The sequence below is a fragment of the Heteronotia binoei genome, chromosome 12 (assembly GCF_032191835.1).
Source record: "Heteronotia binoei isolate CCM8104 ecotype False Entrance Well chromosome 12, APGP_CSIRO_Hbin_v1, whole genome shotgun sequence".
Classification (NCBI taxonomy): Eukaryota; Metazoa; Chordata; class Lepidosauria; order Squamata; family Gekkonidae; genus Heteronotia; species Heteronotia binoei.
In genome coordinates, this window is record NC_083234.1 from 29520944 (window position 1) to 29547450 (window position 26507).

At 43.7% G+C, this 26507-nt stretch overlaps 1 protein-coding gene across 3 annotated transcripts in view; it reads left to right on the forward strand.

Annotated features, from left to right (window-relative positions):
- Positions 1–26507, forward strand: part of PKNOX2 (PBX/knotted 1 homeobox 2) — a 345266-nt gene that overhangs the window by 204042 nt on the left and 114717 nt on the right. For all 3 annotated transcript variants that reach the window (XM_060250580.1, XM_060250578.1, XM_060250579.1), the window contains one exon: positions 14593–14732. In XM_060250580.1, the coding sequence (XP_060106563.1) occupies positions 14593–14732 (140 nt within the window). The remainder of the gene's footprint in view (positions 1–14592; positions 14733–26507) is intronic.

The window sequence follows — 26507 nt, forward strand, 5'->3', positions numbered from 1 at the left end:
ACTTCCCAAGACAGAGGTAAAATATAATGTGAAGTTTTAATAACATAGAAGAGGTCTTCTCCCACATACAAAAAGTAGACAGAGCATGCAAGACTGACTTCACCCTCATCTATACATAATAAATGGAATGGAATGAATAAAAGAAAAGAAGGTCAACGGATTCTGAGAAAACAAAGTGAACATGTAAATAAAAATCTACACCCCTCCCCCACAAAAAATGTGATGATGACACTTCAGCCGCTATTTCTGCATTTGAAGCTGGATTATAAAATTCATTTCGAACAATTATTTTATTTATTTTACAAATAAACTAAGCAGCTTACATTTAAAACATACATAATAAAAATACTAAAAACAAAACAATAATTAAAACAAAACCAAGTTAAAATATACACAAAAAACATTAAAACAACAATTAAAACATAGGGCAGGAAGAAATGCCAGAAGGCACCCTGTTGCAAAATCATAACAGAAGGGGATAGATGAGCCTCTCTGGTGAGAAAGTTCAAGAGTTTGGTGTCACAACCAATAAGGCCCTCTCTAGGCTTCCCAACCCCCCCACCCTGGCTGGGGACCCCTGAATTTGCGGCCTCCTCCCCCGCTCTCCAAAAATCCAGAAGCGGGGGGGGGGGGACATGCGTGTAGGCATCATGTAGTTGTAGAGCTCCTGATCCGTTTGTAAAATGTGTGCCTTTAAGGCTGCGCAGGAAACAGGAAGGGCTTCATTGGAAAGGGTCAGTAATAGTTTCCATGGAGAACGGCCCCTCCCTTTCTTTTGCTTTTGTTTTCACAGCAAGTAGAGTTCTGCAGGAGGAAGCTCTAGTAAGTATTTGTGTGTGAGAGAGAGGGAGGGGGCAGGGGATTCCCTGGTTTGGAGGGGCCCCCCTTTAGAAAGCGTGGGGGGGAGGGAAATGTCTACTGGGCACTCTATTATTCCATATGGAGAACGATTCCCATAGGGAATAATAGGGAATTGATTCGTGGGTATTGGGGCTCTGGGGGGGCTATTTTTTTAGGTAGAGGCACCAAATTGTTAGTATAGCATCTAGTGCTTCTCTCCAAAATACCCTCCAAGTTTTAAAACGATTGGACTAGAGGGTCCAATTCTATGTGCCCCAAAAGATGGTGCCCCTATCCTTAATTATTTCCTATGGAAGAAAGGCATTTAAAAAGGTGTGCTGTCCCTTTAAATGTGATGGCCAGAACTCCCTTGGAGTACAATTATGCTTGTCACACCCTTGTTCCTGGCTCCACCCCCAAAGTCTCCTGGCTCCGCCCCCAAAGTACCCAGATTTTTCTTGAATTGGACTTGGCAACCCTAGCCCTCGCCCAGGTTGCAACGCACCTAATCCCAGAAGACAGAAAGAAGACAGGAGCACCCAAAGAAAGGTCTCAGACAATGATAATTGTGGTTGGATAATTTTGCAAGAAAGTAGGTAGTCCTTCAGATATGCTGGTTCTGAGCCATTTAGGGCTTTAAGGTTGCCAACCTCCAGATGCTGGCTGGAGATCTCCTGGGATTACAACTGATCACCAGATGAAAGAGATCAGTTCACCTGGAGAAAAAGGTTGCTTTGGAAGGTGGCCTCTATGTCATTATATCTATTGAAGTCCCTCCCCTCCTCAAACTTCACCCTCCTCAGGCTCCACCCTCAGAATCTCCAAGTATTTCCTAACTTGGAGCTAGCATCCCTACTTAGAGGTCAACACCAGCACCTTGAATTTTGCCTGGAGAAAAACATTGGAAGTCAGTGTTGATGGACCAAGACTGGAGTGAAATAGTCCCTACAATCTAATGATGCCTTTGATCCATTGTGGCCACAATGGATCATGAAAATAATGTTTATCTTAGATGTGACTGGCGTGTTCTGTTGTTTTCAATGGAGCTTCATCATGACTAATTTTAATTGGACTGGAGCCAATGTGTGGAAACTCTGAGATCTATTTACCATGTGGCAGAAACTAGGGAAGGTAAAGTGGCCAGACCTAGGAAAGGAGGCAGACAAGATGGTTCCCTATTGGCTTTGAATAGCTGGACCAGATCTCCTCAACTAAGGCCAAAGAAGTCATTTTACGAAGAAGAAATCCATCTTCTGAAATAAAAATCTAAATGACCACAGGAAAAACAATTACTTACCTGTAGTTATTTGGATAATGAACGTCCACATTACGAATTGGCTCCAGAAACAAGACATCTCTGTATTCCAGGGTTTTCTTTTAGAATATGCCCACTAAATTCCATAATATCCAATGTAGAATTTACCCAGATTAGGAGAACACTTAGGAAAATTTCATTTCCAGCTTTTGGCTTAGGAAACATCTAGGGTAGGAGTGGCCAACAGTAGCTCTCCAGATGTTTTTGCCTACAATTCCCATCAGCCCCAGCCATTGGCCATAATGGCTGGGGCTGATGGGAGTTGTAGGCAAAAAACATCTGGAGAGCTACCGTTGGCCACCCCTTATCTAGGGAGTTGATCACTCTTGCCCTACATAAGACATAAGTATAGGTGTTAGGCTAGCAAACTTTTGTATTCATCTATCATTTGTTTGTTTATTTATTCAGGTTATTGCTATTACTCCATAGCACCAGTTTGAGGAAGCTTAAATCCTAGTAAGAACACAAGTACTATAAAAGCTGTAACAATTATTACTTTAACTATATTAAAAATCCCAGCAAGAGCACAAAAACAGTGTTCTACAATTAGCATCTTAAAGTGAATCTCATAAAATACTTCTCAGGCTAGAAAGAACTGCAGAAACAAGGTTAAAAACCTGGGTAAATAGACTAAAAGCCTGAGCAAAAAGAAATGGCACATTACACACTGTGCAAAAATTGCAAAAATCCAGTTGCAAAATGCATTATTTAGTGAAGTGTGAATGCACCTGGTGCCTAAAAGATAACAGATAGCAGAACAGTTGCCACCATGTGAGCCTCAGGGGGAAGGCATTCTGCAGGTGCACTGCCACCACTGAGTAAGCTCTGTCTCTGGTTGCCAGCTAACTTACTTCTGAAGGTGAGAAGGACAGAGTGCATGGCTTGTTAAGAAGATCTTAGCTTGTGGGCTTCCCGTAGAGTTGCCAGGTCCGATTCAGGAAATATCTGGGGATATTGAGGGTGGAGCCAGGAGCAAGGCTGTGATGAGCATGACTGAACTCTGAAGGGATTCAGGCCATCACATTTAAAGGGATCAAGCTCCTTTTAAACGCCTTCCTTTCATTGGAAATAATGGAAGATGGGGCACTTTTTCTGGGGATCATAGAATTGGACCTCTTGGTCCAGTATTTTTGAAACAGGGAAGGGGTTGAGGAGAGGTGACCAGTCTCCATAAAGCATAATGGAGTGCTCAGGGGACATTTCCCCTTCCTCCCCACTTTCTGATAACCCTGAAGTGGGGGAAGTGTCTCCAAACCAGGGGACCCCTGCCTCCAACTGGGGATTGGCAACCCTAGCTTCCAGAGTTACTTTTGCTGCTTCCAGAGTCATGATCACATCCAGGCCAGTTCCTGTACTTATTATTCACTGGTGCAGAGTGAAGAAGAAGATATTGGATTTATATCCCACTCTCCACTCCGAAGAGTCTCAGAGCGGTTCACAATCTCCTTTACCTTCCTTCCCCACAACAGACACCCTGTGAGGTGGGTGGGGCTGGAGAGGGCTCTCACAGCAGCTGCCCTTTCAAGACAACCTCTGCCAGAGTGAAGCCCCTGAAAGACTCTATGAGTTGCTTTGATTTCTGAGACCTTTGTGAACAATGCTTAGTGTATGTGAATCAATAAAAACAAGAGTAGTTGTGTTAGTGGAAAGAAGGTAGCATAGTACAGCCCAATCTTATCAGAACTTGGAAGCTAAGCAGGGGGTACTTGGAAGGGAGACCACCACGGAAGACTTCGCAGAGGAAGGCATTGGCCAACCACCTTATTTGCCTTGAAAGTGCCTTGCTGGGATCGCCAGAATTTGGCTGCAACTTGCTGGGGGTTGTCATAAATTGGCTTCAACTTGACAGCACTTTACACACACACACACACACACACACACACACTTGTGTTAGATTTCAGTAGGAAATGAACATATATACAAACATATATGAAGCTGCCTTATATTGAATCAGACCCTTGGTCCATCAAAGTCAGTATTGTCTACAGGGCCGGTGCGTGGGAGTAGGCAAAGTAGGCAATCGCCTAGAGCACCACCTGGCCTAGGGGGCACCACTGGGTGCCCCCTCCCAGATGCATTGCTCTGGCTCCTGACCACTGTCATCTTGTCTTCTTCTCCCATCACCAAGCTGCCCTCAAGAAAGCCAAGCCACTTCCCTCTCCCCGATGTGCGACTTGGTCTCCCACCTCATTCTATCCCGCCACCATCTTTCCTGGTGTGACCAGCAAGCAGTTATTCTCACAATTTTTTTTATAATGTATCACATTTAAAAAAAAAATTTAAATTAAATCAGTAAATTAAAAATGTGAAAAGTTTCAAGTTTGGTGCTCTTCATTTTCCCTATATTTTTTAATAATGGGGGGGGGGCGCTAGTGGGTGATTTGCCTAGGCCGCCAGAAAGCCTAGCACCAGCCCTGTGTACTCAGATTGACAGTGGCTCTCCAGGGTCTCAAGCTGAGGTTTTTCACACCTATTTGCCTGGACCTTTTTTAGTCAGAGATGCCAGGGATTGAACCTGGGACCTTCTGCATACCAAGCAGATGCTCTACCACTGAGCCACCATCTCTCCCAGGCATATTCCAGCATAATTAGAAATATAATACTGGTGTTCAAGAACATGAAACATATTGCTCTTTTCTTTCTTTCTTTCTTTCTTTCTTTCTTTCTTTCTTTCTTTCTTTCTTTCTTTCTTTCTTTCTTTCTTTCTTTCTTTCTTTCTTTCTTTCTTTCTTTCTTTCTTTCTTTCTTTCTTTCTTCTCCTGCCCTCCCATGTCGGGCTCAGGATGGCTAACAACAGTTAAAATACAGTATTATTACCCATCTGATGCACCAAGCTCTGCCCATCGCTGACTTCTCCTGTTTCAGGTGGACTTCTCCAGGATGTCAGCCTTCTTTATACTTGAGTGATTATGAAAACATCCATTTCTACCTGCTATGATGTACACTGCAGGGTGCTTAAAGAGGGTTAGGGCTACCTTAAGGAAATTCGTATTGATATAAGGAAGCTGTTCATTTTAAGGAGGTAATACAAGTTCTCAGTTTTAAAACGTATTGATATAAGGAAGCTGTTCATTTTAAGGAGGTAATACAAGTTCTCAGTTTTAAAACGTATTGATATAAGGAAGCTGTTCATTTTAAGGAGGTAATACAAGTTCTCAGTTTTAAAACACCTCTGCTGGGTGCATCTTCTATGGCCACACGAAAGGGCTGTACTGAGAATCATGGGACTGGCATGTACAAAAGCAGGGGTGGCCTGTCCACTAGGCAGCCCTAGGTAGCTGCCTGGGGTGCAGCACCAGGGAGGGCACCTGTTAGGGCCCTCCCGCCTACCCTCACCTCCGTGGCAAGGGAAATAACTGGGCTCAGCCACAGCATGGCAGGGTGCCTGTATTTCAGAGCATGCTGCCAGACTGCCGTTCCACCTTGTGCGTCAGATGTGGGAGATGGAGCGACGGCAGCCTAGAGGAGCATGCTCTAAGGTGCAGCCATTGTGCCCTGCAGCCACTACACTCGGCAGAGGCGGGACGGGGACAGGACACATTGCCTAGTGCGTTGGCCATGCGTTGGCACTCTAGAGCCACCGCTATACAAAAGCCATTGTAGTCTGGAAGCTGTAGTATGGAGAAAAACTGGGTAAGACTGAATGAAAAGCCTGCTGGATCCAGCCCAATATCTGGGAGACACACTTCCCCCTTAACATAGAACAATTTTAGTCTTCTGAAATGTGTCTTTGTGGCAGAAGAACCAGAAAGGGTTTCTATGTTAAAAGTCATTTTGTACTCAGAAATAAACAGAAAGCAAAGCAAAAGCAGGCTTCCTACTCTAGTAGCTTAGCATAAAGATCTTTCTGCCTAGTGAAAGACTGCTTGATGGGGCTTTTCAAAAGCAACCGACCTGACTGTATAAAAAAAGAAAAGACTGGATTTTATGAAAATAAAGAGGAAGCAATTGGAAAAACATCCTTTGAGAACAGAGCAACTGCTTTAATAATCTTTTGGTTCTGCTAAGGGCCAGTAATATTGAGCATAATCTCTTCAAATGCACAGGAGAATCTATCTTTTGAAAATTGGGAATCTGAATAAAAATCCTGTGGTTCGTATGTTGCTTTATAATAAATTAAAGCATTTCCAAGCAAAGTTCTTTCTCTGCTGTTTTGTCCTTGAAGTTCCGGGAATAAAGTTCTGAAAAGTGAAAGCATATATTAAATATGCAGTATCCTTTCTAATATGTTGTGCATGAAGCCCAGCAATCGGAATTATGCCCAGTAACATGCTTCTGTAAAAGAATAAAGTCCAAGGAGCTATATTGGTTGTCAGTCAGATAAATCAGAAGAAAATGCTCCTTCTGTCTACTTTCTGCTTTGTTTCTTGGTGTATGCAGCTTCCACTGTAAGGAAGAATGTATAAATCTGGTTCAGTTGTAAAATTTAAGCAGAATTTTTTTCTTTGTGTACTGTGGGTAAACTGCATGAGTTGTCCTTGTTCTGTGCAGCTTTTTAAAAAACTAAGACCAATTTCCCACTCACCCTACACTGCTCTGACATTCCTTCCAATTTCCCACTATCTGCCCAAGGGCTTCAGCAAAGATTGGCGTTTTTGCACGGCAAAGAGAAACTGGTTTTTAGTGATTTCTCTTTTCCGCGCAAAAACTCCGATGCAAGCTGAAGCCCCGGGGCAGATAGTGAAAAATTGGAAGGACGCCATGCTGAAAAGAGAAACATCAGAGCAGCATAGGGTGAATGTGAAATTGGTCTAAGTGTGAGCCTGAGACTGCATTCAAACATGGCAATAAACCTTGGTTTGTGCAACAGCTTCTAATTCATCCACTATACATAAGTAACAAATCTTGGTTTATGCATAAACCTTTTATACATGTTGCCTCTTTTCTCCTTCTCTACAAGAGAGACTTCCCCCTATAGAATAGTGCTACTGTGTGGGTTTGCCAGTTCCAATACCACAACAAACTAATTTTTTGCCTGTGCCCTCAGCTGATGGAAGTTCTATGTAACTGTGAAATATGGCCATGAACTAGAGTTATAGTAAAATGTGGTGCTCGCATAGCTCAAACCTTGATTTCTACAAGGATTTTCACATCACTGAGTTTAAATCTGGAAAGCACCAAGCTCAAGACATCCTGATCAGTGTTCCCTCTAAGTTGAGTTAGTGTGAGCCACAGTTTTTTAGCCTCTGGCTCGCGCATTTTTGTCTTAGCTCAGGGATGGCCCTGGAACAAACTAATTTGTGCAGTAGCTCACAAATGTAATGCCAGTAACTCAGAAAGTAGAATCTTTGCCCACAAGACTCCACAGCTTAGAGGGAACATTGGTCCTGATCACCAAAAAGGGCTGAAAGTAGGACATTTGTACCTAATGCTGAAAACACGGGACATAAAATGTATGTGCCAGCACTCAAACATACACTGAGCCAAGCCACACAAGTGGTGTGACAGAGGAAAAATGACTATGGAGAAGTGGTAAGAGTGCTGGGTTAGGCTCTGAGAGTCCCGGGTTTGAATCCCCATTCTGCTATGGAAACCTGCTGGGAGACCATGGGCCAGTCACATATTCTCACCAGGTTGTTGCAAGCCTAAAAGAGCCAGTTTGGTGTAGTGGTTAAGTGCGTGGACTCTTATCTGGGAGAACTGGGTTTGATTTCCAACTCCTCCACTTGCAGCTGCTGGAATAGCCTTTGGTCAGCCATAGCTCTCACAAGAGTTGTCCTTGAAAGGGCAGCTTCTGTGAGAGCTCTCTCAACCCGACCTACCTCCCAGGGTATCTGTTGTGGGGGAAGAAGATAAAGGAGATTGTAAGCCGCTCTGAGTCTCTGATTCAGAGAGAAGGGTGGGATATAAATCTACAGTCTTCTTCTAGTCTTCAGAGGAGAGAATCATGTAAGCTTCATTGGGTCCCCATTGGGTAGAAAGGTGCTATATAAATGTAGCAAAAAATATTGGACTGTGGAAGTTCCTTTGCTTCTTAGTACCTGAATTGATTTTGAGGGACAATTGATTTAAGAGCACAATCCCTGAAAGAATGAGCTCTGAAATCCCTGAAAGAATGAGAGACAGTTTGGTGTAGCAGTTAAGTGTGCGGACTCTTATCTGGGAGAACCAGGTTTGATTCCCCACTCCACCACATGCAGCTGCTGGAGTGACCTTGAGTCAGCCACAAGTTCTCTCAAGGTTGTTCTGCTCAAGAGCAGTTCTGGCAGAGCTCTCTCAGCCGCACCTACCTCACAGGGTGTCTGTTGTGGGGAAGGGAAAGGAGATTTGTAAGCTGCTCTGAGACTCCTTTGGCTAGCGAAGGGCAGAGTATAAAACCAGCTCTTCTTCTCCTCTGATCCCAGAGATTCTGGGTTCAAATATCTCCCCTGCCACTCAATCACTATGTACCTTGAGACAAGTTACTCCCTCCTCCGCCTCTCATTCCATCACTTGCTATATGGAGATAATAATATTACCCTACTTTACAGGGTTGTTGTCAGAATTTCGATGATAAATGCTTTGAATACTGGAAGTGCTATATGAATCCTAATTATTATTGTGGTATTTGCATGATGGAAGTTTTATAAATCTATAAATAGTGTATATATCAAAGTCAGAGTCCAGTGGCACCTTTAAGACTATAACTTTATTCTGTAGCTTCAGATCAACACAGCTGCTCGCCAGGATTTAGTGTATATATCGTTTCAGAAAGCAGCCATGTCAGTCTTCAGTAGAAAAGTTAGATTCCAGTCCAGTAGCACCTTAGAGAACAAGATTTTCTGGGTATAAGCTTCTGAGAGTCAAAGCTCTTTCATCAGACACATGTGTATGTATGTCTGTGTAATTCTGTTATAAGCCCTGTTACCTGCATCATTTACATTTGACACAGACTCTGGCTTTGTTTTATTTTATGTTGTTTCTAAATGTGTCTCTTCTGAAGGGGGGGGGGGGTGATGCTATGAGCTTGGAAATTACCCCAAGAGCCATTTGTTAAAGCCAGTACGCCACTGCTTTGATCAGTCATTAGCATCAGCATTCGGGTTTAATTAACTCAAAAGTGGCCAAAGGAAGGCTGGGCTGGGGTGGGCTGTCTTCATGACAGAGCGGTGTAACTGTGACAATAGCCCTGTGTTAAAATGCATTCAGGCTTGCTTTACATTCCTCTTAGCTCTTTTTTTAAAAGCTCCATAGTCTCTTATATTACGCAGACCTCTGGTCACTTGGCTGTGAAATGCATTCAGGCTATAGCAATAGAGGGTAATAGAATTGCCTTAAATCCTGTTTAGAATTTCCAAAAGCTCTTTCTGCAGACTGTAGAATCACCCATAGTGATTCATTAGGCTGGCCACATCAACAATAGGTGTTCTACAATGAGTTGCGAGGGTTTTTTTCCACTATGACTTTTTTTTTTAGTTTAGGCTTGGACTCTTCCTTTATTTTTGTTTGTTGTTTTCAGCATGTCACCCCACCCCTTGAATGTTTTGCTCTTTTCATCCTGTTTTCACAATACAGCAATGAGAATGCTGTTTCTTCTGAAACACACAGGATCTTTTCCTGGGTCCTAAAACTGTATGCCCTGACATGGATAACTGAGGCCAGCCCGATCTCATCTCAGAAGCAGAGGATCTGGATGGGGCCACTCAAATACTGGATGGGAGACCGCAAAGGAATACCAGGGTTGTGATGCAGAGGCAGGCAAAGACAAATCACCTCTGAACATCTCTTTCCTTGAAAACTTCACAGAGTTGCCATGTCAGCTGTGACTTGACAGCATAAATAAAACTGTATGACAAAGACACCAGGTTTTTTTATTAGTACTAGTCAACATCAAGGGATTTCAGGTCAGATCCACCCAGCTTCTTCCCTATTGCAACTTCTATGCCACATGGCTTTTGTAGATGCAGAGCTCATGATGTTCAGCATAGTGTTCTGGGGTGACTGAAGAAGATGCCGTTTTCATTTTTCACCTGCAAAAGAGTTGGTTGGATCCAACCATTCATATTTTCTGGGACCTCAGCCCATCCACTCTGCTTTCTAACCATCCAGCAGCTGCAAAACGCATGGGAACCTCTGTGTTACCCTCTCTCAAGGTGAAGCCATTTCTTTCCCTACCATCACAGTAGAATTTTTATGTACCCTTTTATATCTGATGAAGGGAGCTTTGATTTCTGAAAGTTTATTTCCCCCCCCCCCAAAAAAAAAAACTTGTTGGTTTCTAAGGTACTACTGGACTCAAATCTAGCAAGCTTACAAGGCATTACCAGGTGCATCGTTTTGAGGATCTTGTGTTAAAAATAGCAAGTTCTTAGCCTGTGGGACTGTTGAGATGAATGTGAAAACTATATGTGCAACATGTGGAAAATAAGCTGCTCACATGGACTGAGGAGGATTTCTCCTGTTTGGGCAGCAAGGCTATATTCTGCATAGTTCCTTGTCCTCATCATGAGAGCCAGCATGATGTTGTGGTTAAGAGCAGCAGACTCTAATCTGGATAACTGAGCTTGATTTCCCATTCTTCTGTGTGAAGCCTGCTAGGTGACCTTGGGCCAGTTCTAGTTCTCTCAGAACTTTCACAGCCTCACCTACCTCATAAGGTGACTGTTGTAGGGAGAAGAAAGGACGGTGATTGTTAGCTAACTCCTTAGAGTTAGAGAAAAGAGGGGCATAAAAACCAACTCTTCTTCTTCAACAAATTGTGCAGGATAAACAAATATATGGGGGAATGTGCCTGCTCCTCTTAGGGTCATACTGTGTGTGATGCTGGACTTGCATGATTACAAGTCTAGATGTGTCATTTGGCCCTAAAACGCACTTGTGTGGGGGGTGGGGGGAGGTATTTTGATTTGACTGGAGAAAGAAGGGGTTGACTCCCCCCCCCACCCACACACACACACACTATTGTCCAATTAATGAGAACTTCCTCCTGGGCTGCTTGAAGGGGAAGGCGCAGGATAGTTACATGTCTGCTTTCTCTGTCAGAGCTTAAAACAATTGGGGGACAGGGTAATGGCATTTTCAGTTGGCTGGAAAGTGGGAGAGTTTTGCCCCCAGCAGTTCCTTTGTGGTCTTTTGGTTCCTTTCAACTATGTGAAGCTACATCTGCATTTCTTTTCAAGAGCTGACTAGTTTGGAAAGACCTATGTTTTGCCCGCATTCCTCCCTTTGGCTTGTGCAAGGCAGGTTTGGTACATTATTGGTACAGCTTGAAACCATGCTGACCTCTATCTGCTTGCTGCAAAATACATGAAGGGCATTTAAACCTCATAATCTACTTCTGAGCCATGGAATCCTTTTTCACTGCCAAGAAACCTTATACAGATTCATTACCTACTTGAAGTCTTTGCAGAGGGGGCCTCTACTCTTTATTTTTTCTTTTAAACTTGGCACTATAGAGCATTAACAGCAAGCTGTGTTAGACATGGGGATAATTGTATTTACTCCAAAGCATGATAGTAGCTTAAGAAAAAAGCCACCATAAAAGAGAATGCCCTGCTTATACCTAAAGCAGGCGACTCACTGCCTTCGCTGGTTGAACAATGAGCTCTAACGGGAATTCTGCATCTTTGACTGAAGGTGAGAGCTTGCAATAGATACCAAATTTCATTAAGCTTCTGAAAAGGGTGGGGGAACAGCAATGAATAAATCCTACAAAAAATAATCTAAGCTAAGTGCTGAAAAGGGCAGTGTAGTATCATTACACTGAATTTAGTGCACAGTAGACTCAAAAGGGACCAAAGACTATCTGGTGTAGACAGGGTAGCACGCAATCTCTCTGTGCAATCCAGACTATAGCCTGCAATAAGCAAAACCCAGGCGCTGAATCCAAATATTAGAATCCCTTAATTTGAAAGGGCCACCGCCTGCCCATAAATGTCATTCACTATATCAAACATATAAACATATGGAGCAGAGATTCGTCAGTGGCTATTAGCCACAAGGTATAGATGGAAAAGAGCCCCATGGCACAGAGTGGTAAAGCTGCAGTACTTCAGTTGGAGCTCTCTGCTCATGAGTCTAACCTGAGCTCGATCCCAGTGGAAGCTGGTTCAGGTAGCTGGCTCAAGTTGACTCAGCCTTCCATCATTCTGAGGTCGGTAAAATGAGTACCCAGCTTGCTGGGGGGAAAGTGTATATGACTGAGGAAGGCAATGGCAAACCACCCCGTAAAAAGTCTGCCGTGAAAACATGAAAGCAATGTCATCCCAGAGTCGAAAACGACTGGTGTTACACAGGGGACTACCTTTACCTACCTTTATAGATGGAACACTATGTGCTCTGTATTCTTAGTGCTTGTGGGAGAACAACACTGGGAGAGCTTCTGGAGTTCTGGCCCCACTAGTGGAACTCCTGATGGCACCTGAAGTAGGTGTAAAATGTACGAGTTAACTTTGTAGTCACACAAACGCCAGATAATTTGTTACCAATAAGTAAGTTAAGGTATCTTTGAAGAGAGATGCTTTCATTTCAATTTCTATAGGTTTTGAGTTTCACTGACAAGTAAAGTTTAGAAGGCAGAACATACAACCAAGTTCCCAAATTCTTCTTTATACTCCTCTTTTCTATAAGGTGTTTCCCTTCTTAACTGGGCAGTGATCACGTCTCTTTACTAGAAGCTATCCCCCCCCTTTTTTCGCTTGAATGAGGATCCTCCTTGAGTCACTCACTCTCTTAACCTCTTTCCCAGTCCACAGACAGTCCACCTGGCTCTTCAGTTATCATTTCTGAACTGTCATTCCTTAACTGACTCTCAATTCTGTTCAAATAGCCTGTCACTCAAGTTTCCCAGACTCTGTTAGGCATTAACCCTTGACAGTCCATCACATATCGTATGCATTAATGACTTCCAAAACATCCTATTATTAACAACATTGACAGGGGATGAGGATGAGTTGCTGGGAGATTCTGTGCTTGGCATTCCCAAGTGTTGGAAGGAGGGAGTTGTTTATAACAACCATGCAGAAACCTGATTGGCACTGCAGTGTAGATGAAGGGTTCTCCCCGCCACACACACATTTCTTTTTTATTTTAAACCCTTTGCCCATGTTATTTTCCCATCCTGTATGTTTGCCTCAGCTGGTAAATCAGAAACCCTGTGTAGTAATTTCTTATTGGAAAAATGGCATGTGGAGAAAGGATTGATGCGCCGCTAACAATGATCCAGTTGGTCTCACAAATGTCTGCAGTTATCAAAGATCAAAATGATTGGAAGCTCTGAGCACAAGATGCCAGCAGTATCTCTAAATTTCCTAGAAACACACCATGTGGTACAAGAAAATATAGCACAGTTCAGTACATGAACATGAGGCGTAGTCCATGTATCTCACTTCTTCCTTTTCTTTGGTGGTCTCACTTCCAGGTACTGTCCCTGCTTAGCATCTGACATCTGATGAGATTGGGCTGTTCAGGGATGACCAGACTGTGGCTTAGGAGCCACATGTGACTCTTTCACACATATTGTGTGGCTCTTGAAGCCCCCACCACCCCATCGGTTGACTTGGAAAAGGCATTTCTCTCTTTAAATCACTTTCCCAAGCCAAGCCAGCCAGCAGCTTGGAAAATGCATTTAAAGTTGCTTTCTTTCCACCTCTCCTTCCCCTTCCTTCCTTCCTTCCATTTTGCAGCTCTCAAACATTTGATGTTCCTGTCTTGTGGCTCTCAGACATCTGACATTTATTTTATGTGGCTCTTACATTAACCAAATTTGGCCACCCCTGGGCTATATCATGCTGCCTCCCTCCCACTTCTTTCCTATGTAGAGAGAAATTGTTCTAATATTTCTAATTAATTTCCAAGAATGCTTTTTTAAATAAAAAATATGCATATCCCGCATCTCAGTCAAATGATCCCTGAGGTGATAAGAAATTGACATTAAAACTTGCCTGCAGTTAAGGATAAAAATCCATCTGCCAGGGGACAGGGAAGTAAACACCCTGCAGCTACTTGTTCTCTGGCCAGCAGTTGGAGTCAAGTGGACAACTTCTCACCAGGTTGATGTTCCAGGGAGAGGGGATACATCCACCCCATAGCTGATGGATCTCTGGCCATAGTTATTTATTTCCTGTGTTTCCTTATGGTTCAAAGCCAATATTGATTGGTAAATATCTGAATGCTCTGAGTTTCTGACACCTCGTTTTAAAAATCCGTGATGATACAAAAATCTATAATGAACAAAAAACAAACAAACTTGGAACATGTATATAGACATAATTACAATCCTGTGGGAGACCACAGCTAGCATTCCGGCATGAACCGAGTTCAATAAACGCATACAGAAGGCAGGTGAAGAACTTTTAGGTATGAGACACAGGGAATGCTCTGATCTGTTGGCAAGCAGCTCACAGAAGCCCACGTGCTCTTGCAACTTCTCCTCCCACCAGCAATTGCACACCCTTTTAAGAGTTTGATCTGGTTCTGTCTTTTAAGCCTCTTGCGTTTCTCGCCTTCTTTTTTGACAGATGACTGCCACAGCGCAACAGCCGGCGAAAGCACAGCCAGTGCACATATCTGCACCCTCGGCAGCCACCAGCACTCCCCTTCCTAGTACTCCCATCGACCCTCAGGCGCAGCTGGAGGCTGACAAGCGGGCTGTCTACAGGTACAGAGGGATTCTGCTGCCAGGCGGTTCTTTAATGTGGATTCCCATCCCTGTAGTGGCATGTTGAGATATTACTGGAATTTGGCCTGGGGCTAACTTGTCAATGACATGCTGCACAGAGACTTCTTTTTCTTCTTCATCTTTTTAAAGCCCTCTTTGTCAGTCGACTGAGAGAAATAGGTTCCAGCGCGTGTTAAACTAGTGGAGCCTCAAGCTGAGTTACTTAAAAAACATTTGCTGTATTTGTTAGGGAAAGTTAAATTACAAGGCAACAGAATGACGAGGATGAGGATGTGGCTGTGAATGTTTCGATGGAGGAAAGAGGGGACTTTCTGCACAATCAAGTTTCTTTTTTGCAGCGAATGTGTGCATTTGAGTCTCGTTCACTGCGCACAGTCCTGAGGTTGTGCTTCTGTTGTGGGTTTTATGAGCACTTAAAGCTGCAATATTTTGTACCTGAGGGAAATGGGGATTCTACCTCCAGGAAGCACATGTATTGGTATTGTGATTGCTGTTCACACTGTGGTTGCATGAGTCTCCTGGGTCCGGTACCTATTAGATATTTTGGGGATGCAATTAGTGGCAAGTGGCAGATTGTTATCCTGAATGGCTGCATCTTTTTTTTTTAATTTAGTTTTAAGTTAGTGTAATGTGGTTGATAGAGCTACATGGTGAGTCAGGAAGTTCACACTTCTCACCGTTGCCATGAGCACCCTAGCTGACCTTAGGCAATCTCTTTTTCAACTCTCTTTCAACTTTCACCGCCACCCTGTATCTGATATGGCAATAATAATACTGTGTAGTAGCTCGAATAGCGTGGATTAGCCCAAACCTGTCAGAGCTCAGAAGCTAAGTGCAGGATTGGTATTTGGATGGAAGACTGGGGCTGCTATGCAGAGAAAGGCAATGTCAAACCAGTTTGGTGTAGTGGTTAAGTACACAGACTCTTATCTGGGAGCACCAGGTTTGATTCCCCACTCCTCCACTTGCAGCTGCTGGAATGGCCTTGGGTCAGCCATAGCTCTCACAGAGCTGTCCTTGAAAGGGCAGCTGCTGTAAGAGCTCTCTCAGCCCCACCTACCTCATAGGGTGTCTGTTGTTGTGTGCGGGGGGTGGGAGGTAAAGGAGATTGTGAGCCACTCTGACATTCAGAGTGTAGGGAATAAATCCAATATCTTCTCTGCTCATCTCTTGCCTTGAAAACCCCATGATGAGGAACTTCATAGAGTCACCATGAGTCAATTGTGACTTGATGGCACACTTTACCTTTTTAGTACTGAACTGCTTTAACAGGTGGTTGTAAGCACATAATGCAGGTGAAGTAGCTCAAATACTCAAGTATTATGTAAATGCTAAATGCATTTATTTATATCCCAGCTTCCTATATTTAGCTCGAGACACCTTACAGTAGTTCAGTGTTTCTGCAATGCACTTCCGGTAGAAGTTGGATCCTATTATTCCAGTATACCAAGACTTTCTAGAGTATTCCTTTTTCCATTGGAAAAACACTTTTCCCATTAAGGGAAGACCTGGCTGACTGGAAGCATAGGATCAAGCTTAGTGGAAGGGAGAATCCAAAACAATAACATTAGGATTTAGAACTGCTGTTGAATTATCCCATAGTGGCAATTAATGGAGAAAGAAAATGGTTCAGTTAGAATCCATGGTGTGCAGAGAGTGGACATGGAAGCTTCTCCATCTCCCCAAGTACTAGGTGGATAGTGGGAGATTCAGGAGAGACACAAAAAAGTACTTCTTCACACAGCACACAGTTCAGTTGTGGAACTCATTGATGCAGGATATGGTGATGGCCACCAACTTGGAAGGCTTTAAAAGGGGAGTAGATAGATTCATGGAGGATGGGGCTATCAGTGGCTACTAGTCACAATGGATATGTCCTCCCTCTAGTCCCAGAGGAATATGCCTCTTTAAATCAGTTGCAGGCAGGGCTTTTTTTGGCAGCAGGAACTCTTTTGCATAGAGATCAAGCCAGCCCAAACAGTCTTCGCTCACCTGGGGCTTTCCTTGGCCACTCCCCCCCACCCCCGCATATAGTCAAAAGGCCAACAAGCCACCTGCCACCCAAAATCACATAAGAAGTGGAGAAAGGGTGGCGCGGGCTTCTCTAGGGGTTAATGAGGGCTGCTGGAGGCATGGCAAAGCTCCTGGTGGCTGGCTGCCCGCTCTTCTAATCCAGGGATTCTTATGCAGCTGCGCCTGCTATTCAATGGACAAGGTAGATGGGGAGGAAGAGGGGGAACCCTCAGAAAGGTTCAGGATCTGTGCTCCTGTGAGCTCCTGCTGAATTCAAGGCCTGAACAATAGTTCCTCAAAATGTTCACACTCCTCTAGCAACAGCGCTACTTGTACTGTTGGGAGCTAATCTGGGCTTTTTCTAAGTATTGCTTGAAGTGTTGCAGAGACCACTTTGATCAGAGAATGTGACACGATAGGCAGCATGAACATGTATAGCACCTCAACACTGCTTCCAGTTTCCTAGAAACCTGCCGGAGAGAAAGAAAGAGATTTACCATGGGCTACCAAATATTCTAGATTCCTGTGTATATTTTCTTCAAAGGCATTTTTGCAATTACATTTTTAAGACTCTGGCATTTCAGAGCTCTCTCAGGTTTGGTCTGTCTTTATTCACCTTTGAGGTTTTTTAGCTTCTTGCTTACATTGTTGTTAAAATGTTGTAAAACTGCTGTAATAAATTTTAGTCAGTGTTAGCACACAATAAACGGCAATTGTTATCTTCACAACCCTGGAGGATTCTGGAGGTTACAAATCAAAGTGAGGTATAGTTGCATGCTGAACAAAGTCTCTTCTCATATGCCACTGCAAAGAGAGGGAGCGCTGTCTAGTTTCCATAAGGTGAGCAGAAAGATTTTAGTATGATGACATTACTCTTCAGTCTGAGAACCTGGCTCCTTGTGGGAACAGTTAAAAGTTAATGAAAGTTTTTCCCATGCTTACAAATAGTACTAAGAGTTCAAAATTCTTCCTGCCTCTCTCCCCCCAACCCGCAAAATGGACTGGCCCTGGTTGGTTTATATACACTTCCCACTGTTGCCAGGGGTGTCCCATGACAGCAGACGTGAGCAAGGACAGGGAGCACAGTTCAGCCAATCCAAGGGGGTGTAGACTTTTCTTCCAACACACACCTCAGTAGGGTTACCAGCTTTGGGTAGTGAAATTCCTAGAGATTTTGGCATGGAGCCTGGCGAGGGCAGAGTTTGAGGAGGGGAGGGGCCTCAGCACTGTGTGGGACCAACTCCATTTATTATGCCATCCTGAACTCATAGGAGGAAAGGTAAAGTGTAAAAAATAGGAATGAGTGGATATCTGGTGTTCTGCCCTTCAGTATAGATGATCACTGTGTATATGGTTGGTTTATATACACTTCCCACTGTTGCTAGGGGTGTCCCAGGGGTGTTGCCAGGGGTGTGGAGAGCCAGTTTGGTGTAGTGGTTAAGTGTGCGGACTCTTATCTGGAAGAACCGGGTTTGATTCCCCACTCCTCCACTTGCACCTGCTAGCATGGCCTTGGGTCAGCCATAGCTCTGGCAGAGGTTGTCCTTGAAAGGGCAGCTGCTGTGAGAGCCCTCTCCAGCCCCACCCACCTCACGGGGTGTCTGTTGTGGGGGAGGAAGGTAAAGGAGATTGTGAGCCGCTCTGAGACTCTTTGGAGTGGAGGGCGGGATATAAGTCCAATATCTTCTTCTTCTTCTATATGTGATTGTTGCATGGCCAGTTACCAGTTTAGAAGGGCCTTGGGGGCCCCCTCTCTTTAATCCATCACCATACACATTTTTATTCCTTTCTCCTCATAGCGTTGCTGATCCCCAATTGGGGGCCCTCCTCCTGCTACAGCATTATCAGAAAGTGCAAGGGGGGAAATGTCCTTGAGCACTTACTATACCCTATGGAGTTCATTTTTTTAGATAAAAGCACCAAATTTTTAGCATAGCACCTCTCCTTAGCACACACCCCCAAGTTTCAAATAGATTGGACCAGTGGACCAGGGTATCCAGTTCTATGAGCCCCCAAAGAAGGTGCCCCCATCCTCCATTTCCAATGGAAGGAAGGCATTTAAAAGGGATACCGTCTCTTTAAATGTGATGGCCAGAATTCCCTTTGGAGTTCAATTGTGTTTGTCACAACCTTGCTCCTGGCCCCACCCCCCAAAATTCCCAAATATTTCCTGAATCAGACCTGGCATCCCTACATGTCTCCCACATATCTCTGTCTCCTTCTCCTGCCCCTGTAAGAAGAGCCTGTAAGCTCTTAGAGAATTGGCTACATCAGAGGGTGTAGCCTAATATGAAAAGGAGTTCCTGCTACAAAAAAAGCCCTGGAGATCTCTCCCACCACCTATTCTCACCCACTATCCATTCTCACCTGTTCTCAGTGCCACTGGGCAGTGAGTATAACCGGAAGGATGGTAGAGAGCTAGAAAAAATAAAGTGAGTGGGAAGGTCAACTGCGGTCGGGGTTGCTGGAAGCCCTGGGCCCTGGCATCTGCCCCACCCCAGTAGGATTGCCAAGTCCTCCGCAGCCTCTGGCAGGGGACTTTTTTTGCGCTCACAGAGCATGCACGGCGCAATGACATCACGTGTCAGCCACTCTAGGACACTCTAGCAATTTGGGAGGGAAAACTTTATGGTAAACAGGTACCATAGAGTTTTCCCAACCAAATTGCTTGAGTGTCCAGGAAAACCATAGAGTTTTCCCTGAAGCTCCTAGAACGGCTGGCGCACAATGTCGCCAGGGCAGTGATGTCACTGCAAGTGATGTCATCATGATGGCAATGTCGGGGGAGGATCCCCCCACCGACCCAATGCAGGCCAGCGGGTTGGGAAGCTCCGGGGCGGGGGAACTTCCACCCAGCCCAGGAACTTGGCAGCCCTACACCTCAGGGATGTTGACACTGGCCCTGAATTGCTGTTCCATCCCTGGGTGAGCACTGGAGGTCATATCAGGAAAACCCTTTTGTTTGCCCTTCAACAGCTAGTGTCTGATGTTGCTGTTTGTGCAGGTAATCCTTCCTAACAGGAATTTACTATTGCTGATGGAGCAATATTACTGTTGCTGATTGAACAGGTAATAACAGTTTACTATATCAGTATTAAAGGAAAGGAAAGGAAAGGAAAGGAAAGGAAAGGAAAGGTAAGGTTCCCTGGGCAAGCACTAGTCATTTCCGACTCTGGGGTGACGTTGCTTTCACAATGTTTTCACGGCAGACTTTTTACGGGGTGGTTTTGCCATTGCCTTCCCCAGTCATCTACACTTTCCCCCCAGCAAACTGGGTACTCATTTTACCGACCTTGGAAGGTTGGAAGGCTGAGTCAACCTCGAACCAACTACCTGAAAACCCAGCTTCCACTGGAGATCAAACTCAGGTCGTGAGCAGAGCTTAGGACTGCAGTACTGCAGCTCTAACACTCTGCGCCACGGGGCTCTTCATATCAGTATCAAAACCACTGAAATAAGGATTAAAAGTGCCCAGATTTTGAACTGTTGCTATTTTTGGTTTCATGCTATTTAGAACCATATATTAGCAGGTGTGTATTTTGTGTATCAAAGAAAGGAGCCAAAGAAAAGGAATTTGTGCAGGATAGAAATGGGGAACAGGAATCGAGAAAGAAGATTGTTTGAATGGAGACCTTGTATATCATACTGAGTGCCTGGAGGATTTTTTTTAATTAAAATTTCTTGCCTCTAGGTAGCATGGCAGTTCAAAACCGCATTGGGGATTTTTCATTTCATGTCAATAAATTTAACAAGGCCCCATTCAATTCAAATTAATGCTTAAGCTGTAGCTTTTATGCTCTCCTCTTGGAGAGTACAGATAAAAGAAAAATATATGTGGTACTTAATTTGCTCTCCCACACCTGTGTGAGGGTACACCAAGCTCCATTCAAATAATTGTAAGCCAGAGCTTTGCTCAGTTAAATTGTAACCCAGAGCCTTGCTCAGTTTCATCTTTAAAACCTTAAAGTTCAGTGGCTCAGGGTATCTTAAAGACAGCAGTCTGAACCTACCCAGATACTCTGGTCTATCAGGGCCCTCTTTCAGGTCTCCACACCATCCAAAGCAAGTAGACATTCATGGGATGGTGCAGAGTGATAAGCTCCAGTACTGCAGTCCAAACTCTGCTCACGACCTGAAATCAATCCCAGCAGAAGCTGGGTTCAGGTAGCCAGCTCAAGGTTGACTCAACCTTCGATCCTTCCAAGGTTGGTAAAATGAGTACCAGGCTTGCTGGGGGTAAAGTGTAGATGACTGAGGAAGGCAATGGCAAACCACCCCATAACAAAAAGTTTGCCATGAAAACGTTGCGATGTGACGTCACCCAATGGGTCAGTAACAACTTGGTGCTTGCACAGGGGACTACCTTTACTTTTATTTTCAGCTGCAGCACCCATAATCCGTTTGGCCTCAAGTCAATCAAACCATTGGCTGTAAACAATTGGATTTTTAGCAGAGTTATGCTTCTCTAAATCCACTGAAGTCAGTGGGCTTAGAAGAATGTAACTGTGTTTAGGATTGCTGTGCGAGTTTGTCTTTTGCGGTTTCACTTCCTGATTGTGAGCTGATGGCATGATTTGTCCAAAAATATTACTTTAATGTGATATTTATTTTTGTTAACCATGGCCATTTTTACCTGGAAAGATGACATAAATAAGTTTTTGAGTAAAATAAAGATGAATAGATCCAGCATAACTTTATAAAGTTACAGCATATTAAATTAATGCTTTTGTAATAACAAGGTTGATAATTGTATGCCTTTATTCAGTGTGGTTTAACTTTTTTGGGGTTATTATTATTATTGTGTTATGGCCAGGATGCTTTTCCCCCTGCTTTCACTATGCAGTGTCCAAACCTTGAAATGGCAGGAGCAAAACTCACCACCTTATGCTCATCTCTTGTTTTGTTCGTGCCACTTATCGAATTGGCCTTTAATCCTCTTCCATCTTCTTCCACTTTTCCCATCTGAAGTACATTAGTTGCTATGGAAATGGTTATGGGAGGCCCCATACAGTCCCCAAAAGCGAAGTAAAAGCAGGTTAATAACTGGTGTCTTGGTTTGGAAAGTGCTTGGGATTACTGAAGGCCATTACATGTGTTTGTGTGCTGTTTCTGTATACTGACGAGGACTCTATGGGTACATCCGCATGTAACATCATTGGCACTGCTTGGGATTGGGAGATACACAGCAGCCAGGAGAAAATGATGGCAACTTAAGAGAGACTTCCTTTCTGCCCACCATCAATTCATCATAATATACCTCCTATTCTTAGTGAGCAGATCCGCTTCATTTCATTTGCTTATATAGCTGATAACAATCATTGGAAACAGAGCAGGAAGTGCCAGGGTTTCGCATTGTTGCCATAGAGGAAGCAAATGCAGATCTTTAAGATCAGTTAGAGTTGCCAGGTTCTACCTTGCTGCTGGTTGGGGAATTCTGGAGTCTTCTGGAATCACTTGGAAGTGACATCATCATGTCACTGGCATCACACACAATGCTCTAGATTTTGGGTGAAAACTCTGTGAGTTTTTTGCTACAAAACCAAATGCACTCTGCAACAAACAATAAGGTCCATTCTGCTACTCCCAACAGTGAGACTGAGGATATCTGTCTATCTATCTATCTGTCTGTCTGTCTGTCTATCTATCTATCTTACAGCTGCCAGATTCCCATTGGGGGCAGGAGATCCCCCAGTTTGACAGGCCCCAACTAGCCGGCAGGGAGCATCCCCCCCCCCCCCCAAGAGTCTTGTCGCCACATGGAAGTGACATATTGCGCCAGGCACATTGTGCAGGGATGCTCTAGCAATTTGGGGGGAAATTTACAGGGATGTACAGGCAGCTCATGAAGCAATATATGATAGAATCAAAATAACAGCACAAAAAGCATTAAAATGAACAGATAGTTAAAAACCAGATAGAGCATAAAAAACAAAATAAGAACATTCAGCAGCCTGAAATCAGCCTAGTAAGATGGTCCTCGGGCTATAAACAAAGCACAAAAACAGTTTGAAAAGCCTTAGATCAATTGTAGGTTTTAAAAAATATTTTGATCTAGCACTTAAAAGAAACAGTAGGGTAAGTGCCTGGTGAGCCTCCATTGGGGAAGACATTCCACAGGTGGTCACCCCCCCCCCAACCTCCTTTCTGCAGATGTGAACACAGAGAGCAGGGCTTCAGAAGAGAATCTTAGTTTGTGGACAGGACAGCACAGGACAAGGGAATCCTCTACTGCAAACATTCGTTTAGAGGAATATTTATTATAGACTCCCCCACCAAAAAAGAAAAGAAAAGAATTGTCCTCATGGCAGCTACTACATACAAAGCCATGCAGGGTTTGCAATGGTTATTTCCATGTGTACGCAGTCGGAAGTAATGTGAATCTCCTCAACATTTAAGAACTTGGTTGAGAATGAACACTTTTGTCTTGAGCCTTTTAAGATAATGGACAGCAGGGTTTTGCTTGTTTGTTTTGGCTGCTCTGGAACCATTGCTGTTTGAATTAATAACTCTTGTGCAGCCATTGCTATCTATGTTTAGTGGGAAGCAACCCCTACCCCCTTCGCATCAGAAGCTTTTTTTTCCGAGAGTGCAGACCATACTTTTCAAAGGCATCCACAGAAATGTACTCTCTGATGGATTTATGGTTAGAGCTGAAATATATAACATGCTCAGTTGCATTGGGATCTTTCTCTATTTTATTTTACTTTAATATCTAGTAAAAGCAGCTTTTTTACTTGGAGACAATAGAATAAAATGTTTCCATTGGGAGCCTACAGCTTGAGGTTGTTAGTTGCTAAAGAATCCTGTGGCAACTTGATTTCTCATGTAGTAACGCATCTAAAAAGCTTTGGAGATACTAGTTGGATCAGAGGTTTACAGCAAATACATCTCTTTCCTTTATTCCTGCCCTTCCCCCCACTCACTGCCTTCTCTTCCAAGCAGTGATTCTGTTCATCATTCTGCTCTTGTATTATTCACCAAGGAGAGAACTTATAAACCTGTGACATGATTCCAGAGTTAGGGGCATGGGAAGAAACTAAAAAATGTTTAGGGAAAATGTACTGCCATGATTTGCATTTTGAGAAAATGCTTGGGATCAGTAAATCAAAATGTATGTGATGGAGTCCCAGAAGCAGAACTTCCAGCTTTTTGCTAAGGTTGCCATGTTCCTGCTGGGAGTGAGACACCTCCCACTCCTCATTAGCCCTTCCCACCACCAATTGGCTGGGCAATGGGAGAAAAATGTGTGTGGTGGGGGTGGCGAGAATGAAGAAAGTAATTGCCAGCATCCAGATACAAATGTCCTATCTAGAACAACCGGAAGTTAACTTATTGTGTCACTGGTTAGAACTCTGTGTCCCCCAAACTGTGAGTCTCCTGCTGTTTGCCAGCCTCATGCTGGCAACCCTGTACTTTACTTTGAAGAGCATCCGTAAGGGAGGGGGAACTGGAACGGTACTGGAGAAGTGAAGGGGTTTCCCACATGCCCTTCTGATTGAAAATGCCTCACTCCCATACACAGTGTGCTTGTCCCCCAATAAGAATATCTGTCTTTTTCCCCTACTGGGGCTTAAGGGTGTCCAGGGTGGCCATTTTTATTTGAGGACATGACACAGTGGGGAAGTAATGTCCCCAATCCAGTGCTCAGTTCAATGTCCCCAATCCAGTTCTGTGGCTTCTTAAAATCAAACAATTTTTGGGGAGTTCAGATTGCAGAACTCAAATTTCCCGTGTAGTTTGGCCCTTAGTTTATCAACAAGAAAAGAGATAATATAACCGTTCATATCCTGGATGGCAGTGTGGGTTGGAACAGGTCATTACCACAACTTGGTCATAAATGATCCCCTGAGCTGAATCTGCATAAAGATAAGAATTGTTGGGTGAGTGATTCGTTGTGATAATGCTTTTCTTGGAGATGTTTCCATAGCAACCATTCCAGGAGCCATCCCAAGGTTGTAAACTATGACATTAGAAATGGCCTTCCCTTCAAAGCAGAGTATGTAAGAATGTGGCTAGAGTATAGAGCATGCGGGCAACAGCTGTGTGACAGAAAGCAGTAGGTCCCAGACCCTAGCCTGTCAGGAACAACGTTCATCCCCTACTGCCTTTGCCACTGTGGCAGCTGTGTAGAAATGATGAAATGCAGGCACTGTAGTCCAGCCAGATGCTGCTGTTGGGGAAAAGCAGATGTTCCAAGTCTAGAGGACAGAAGATGACAGAAGAACTTCTGTAAGATTCTGCTTTTCCTTTATAACTTCAAGGATTTCATTAGCTTTCAGTCAAAACCACTGGTTTGGATTTGAATAGGAAAAGCTTTGCTAATTTGTTTAAAACATGGAATATAAATGTAATTATTAATAATAATGCATTTCAACTCTTCTACTTCTTAATCAGGCCTCAAATTCAGTGGGACACAGCTCCTGAACCTTTCTGAGAGTTACTCCTCCACCACCTATTTTTCTACAAAATGACCCTGTTTTTAATTACTAATAAAGACTCAAACCCTTGGTCTGCCAAGGTCAGTCTTGCCTACTTCAACTGGCAATGCCCCCCAGGGCCTCAGGCCTTTCACATCATCTCCTACCTGGTACTTTTTAAAAGGGAGATGCCAGGGACTGAACTACTTTGCTTCGGACTATCTACCTGGATCTAACTCTAATGCTTATTGCTCCTGCCTTTGCTGTATCAACCAAGGTTTAGACAACCTACTGCTTTTACCTTGACTAGTGCAAACCTACATGTGATTGATGGCTCCATTACACAGTTATAGACTTAATCCTCATCCTCACACCTCTTGGTGCCATTTGTGTGATGCCTGGCAGATGCAAGCAGCAGTCATGTAATGAAGTTTAACCAAGTAAGAACCACAGTTTGAAATCATTAGTAAACGCTGGAAAATTGTGTGGCACAATAATAATGTATCAGTAAAGAACAATTATGACAACAATTTCTGTGCCCAACCTCTAGTATATTATAATAAGGAAATAAATGTGGTTGACAATTTGTATATTCATAAACTAAGCACTGCCCTTGTGATTAAACAAATAATGTCCATAAACAATATCAGTGCACAGTAGAAGTTCTATTCCAACATTGTCCTGAAGTGGATCATGAAGAAATCACAAAGGAAAGGAAGCTGCAGCCAAATCAAGAAGCTCAGGACCGGTTTCGGTAAAGACACCTTCTTCAATCTCTAGGCTCCACCTATAGTTGCATAGAAATCCTTGCATGAGCGGAAGTAAAAAATCAAACATAGATCCACAGTGCTTGAAAACAAACACTCACCCATTACAGTCATGAATATGTGCTGGCATGGAAGCTCCAGTCTATATTCATTCAGTAGACAAAGTGCAAACACTTTGTAGCTGGAATTGCTTCTCCCTCCCTTCTCACTTCCAACGGCCATATTAATTAATATCCTCCAAAACATCCCATTGTTAACAGCCTTGCTCAGGTCTTGCAAACCGAAGGCCGTGGCTTTCATTATTGAGTCAATTCATGTTTTTGTTAAATCCTAGAGCATCCTTCCCAACAGCATCAGTTTTTGCAAGAAGTGATGTTGTGCAGCACCCCATCAAATATTCCCAGGGTGTCAGGCTGTGACCTAGCATCCCTACCCTGGAAAACTTATGTCAGTCAAAGAAGACAACGCTGAGCTGGTATACTTAGTATAGGATTTCAGCTCAGAAGGTAGGGAAGCAGATGTTAGTTGTGAGGCAAAATGGAAAGAGAAACTTGGAT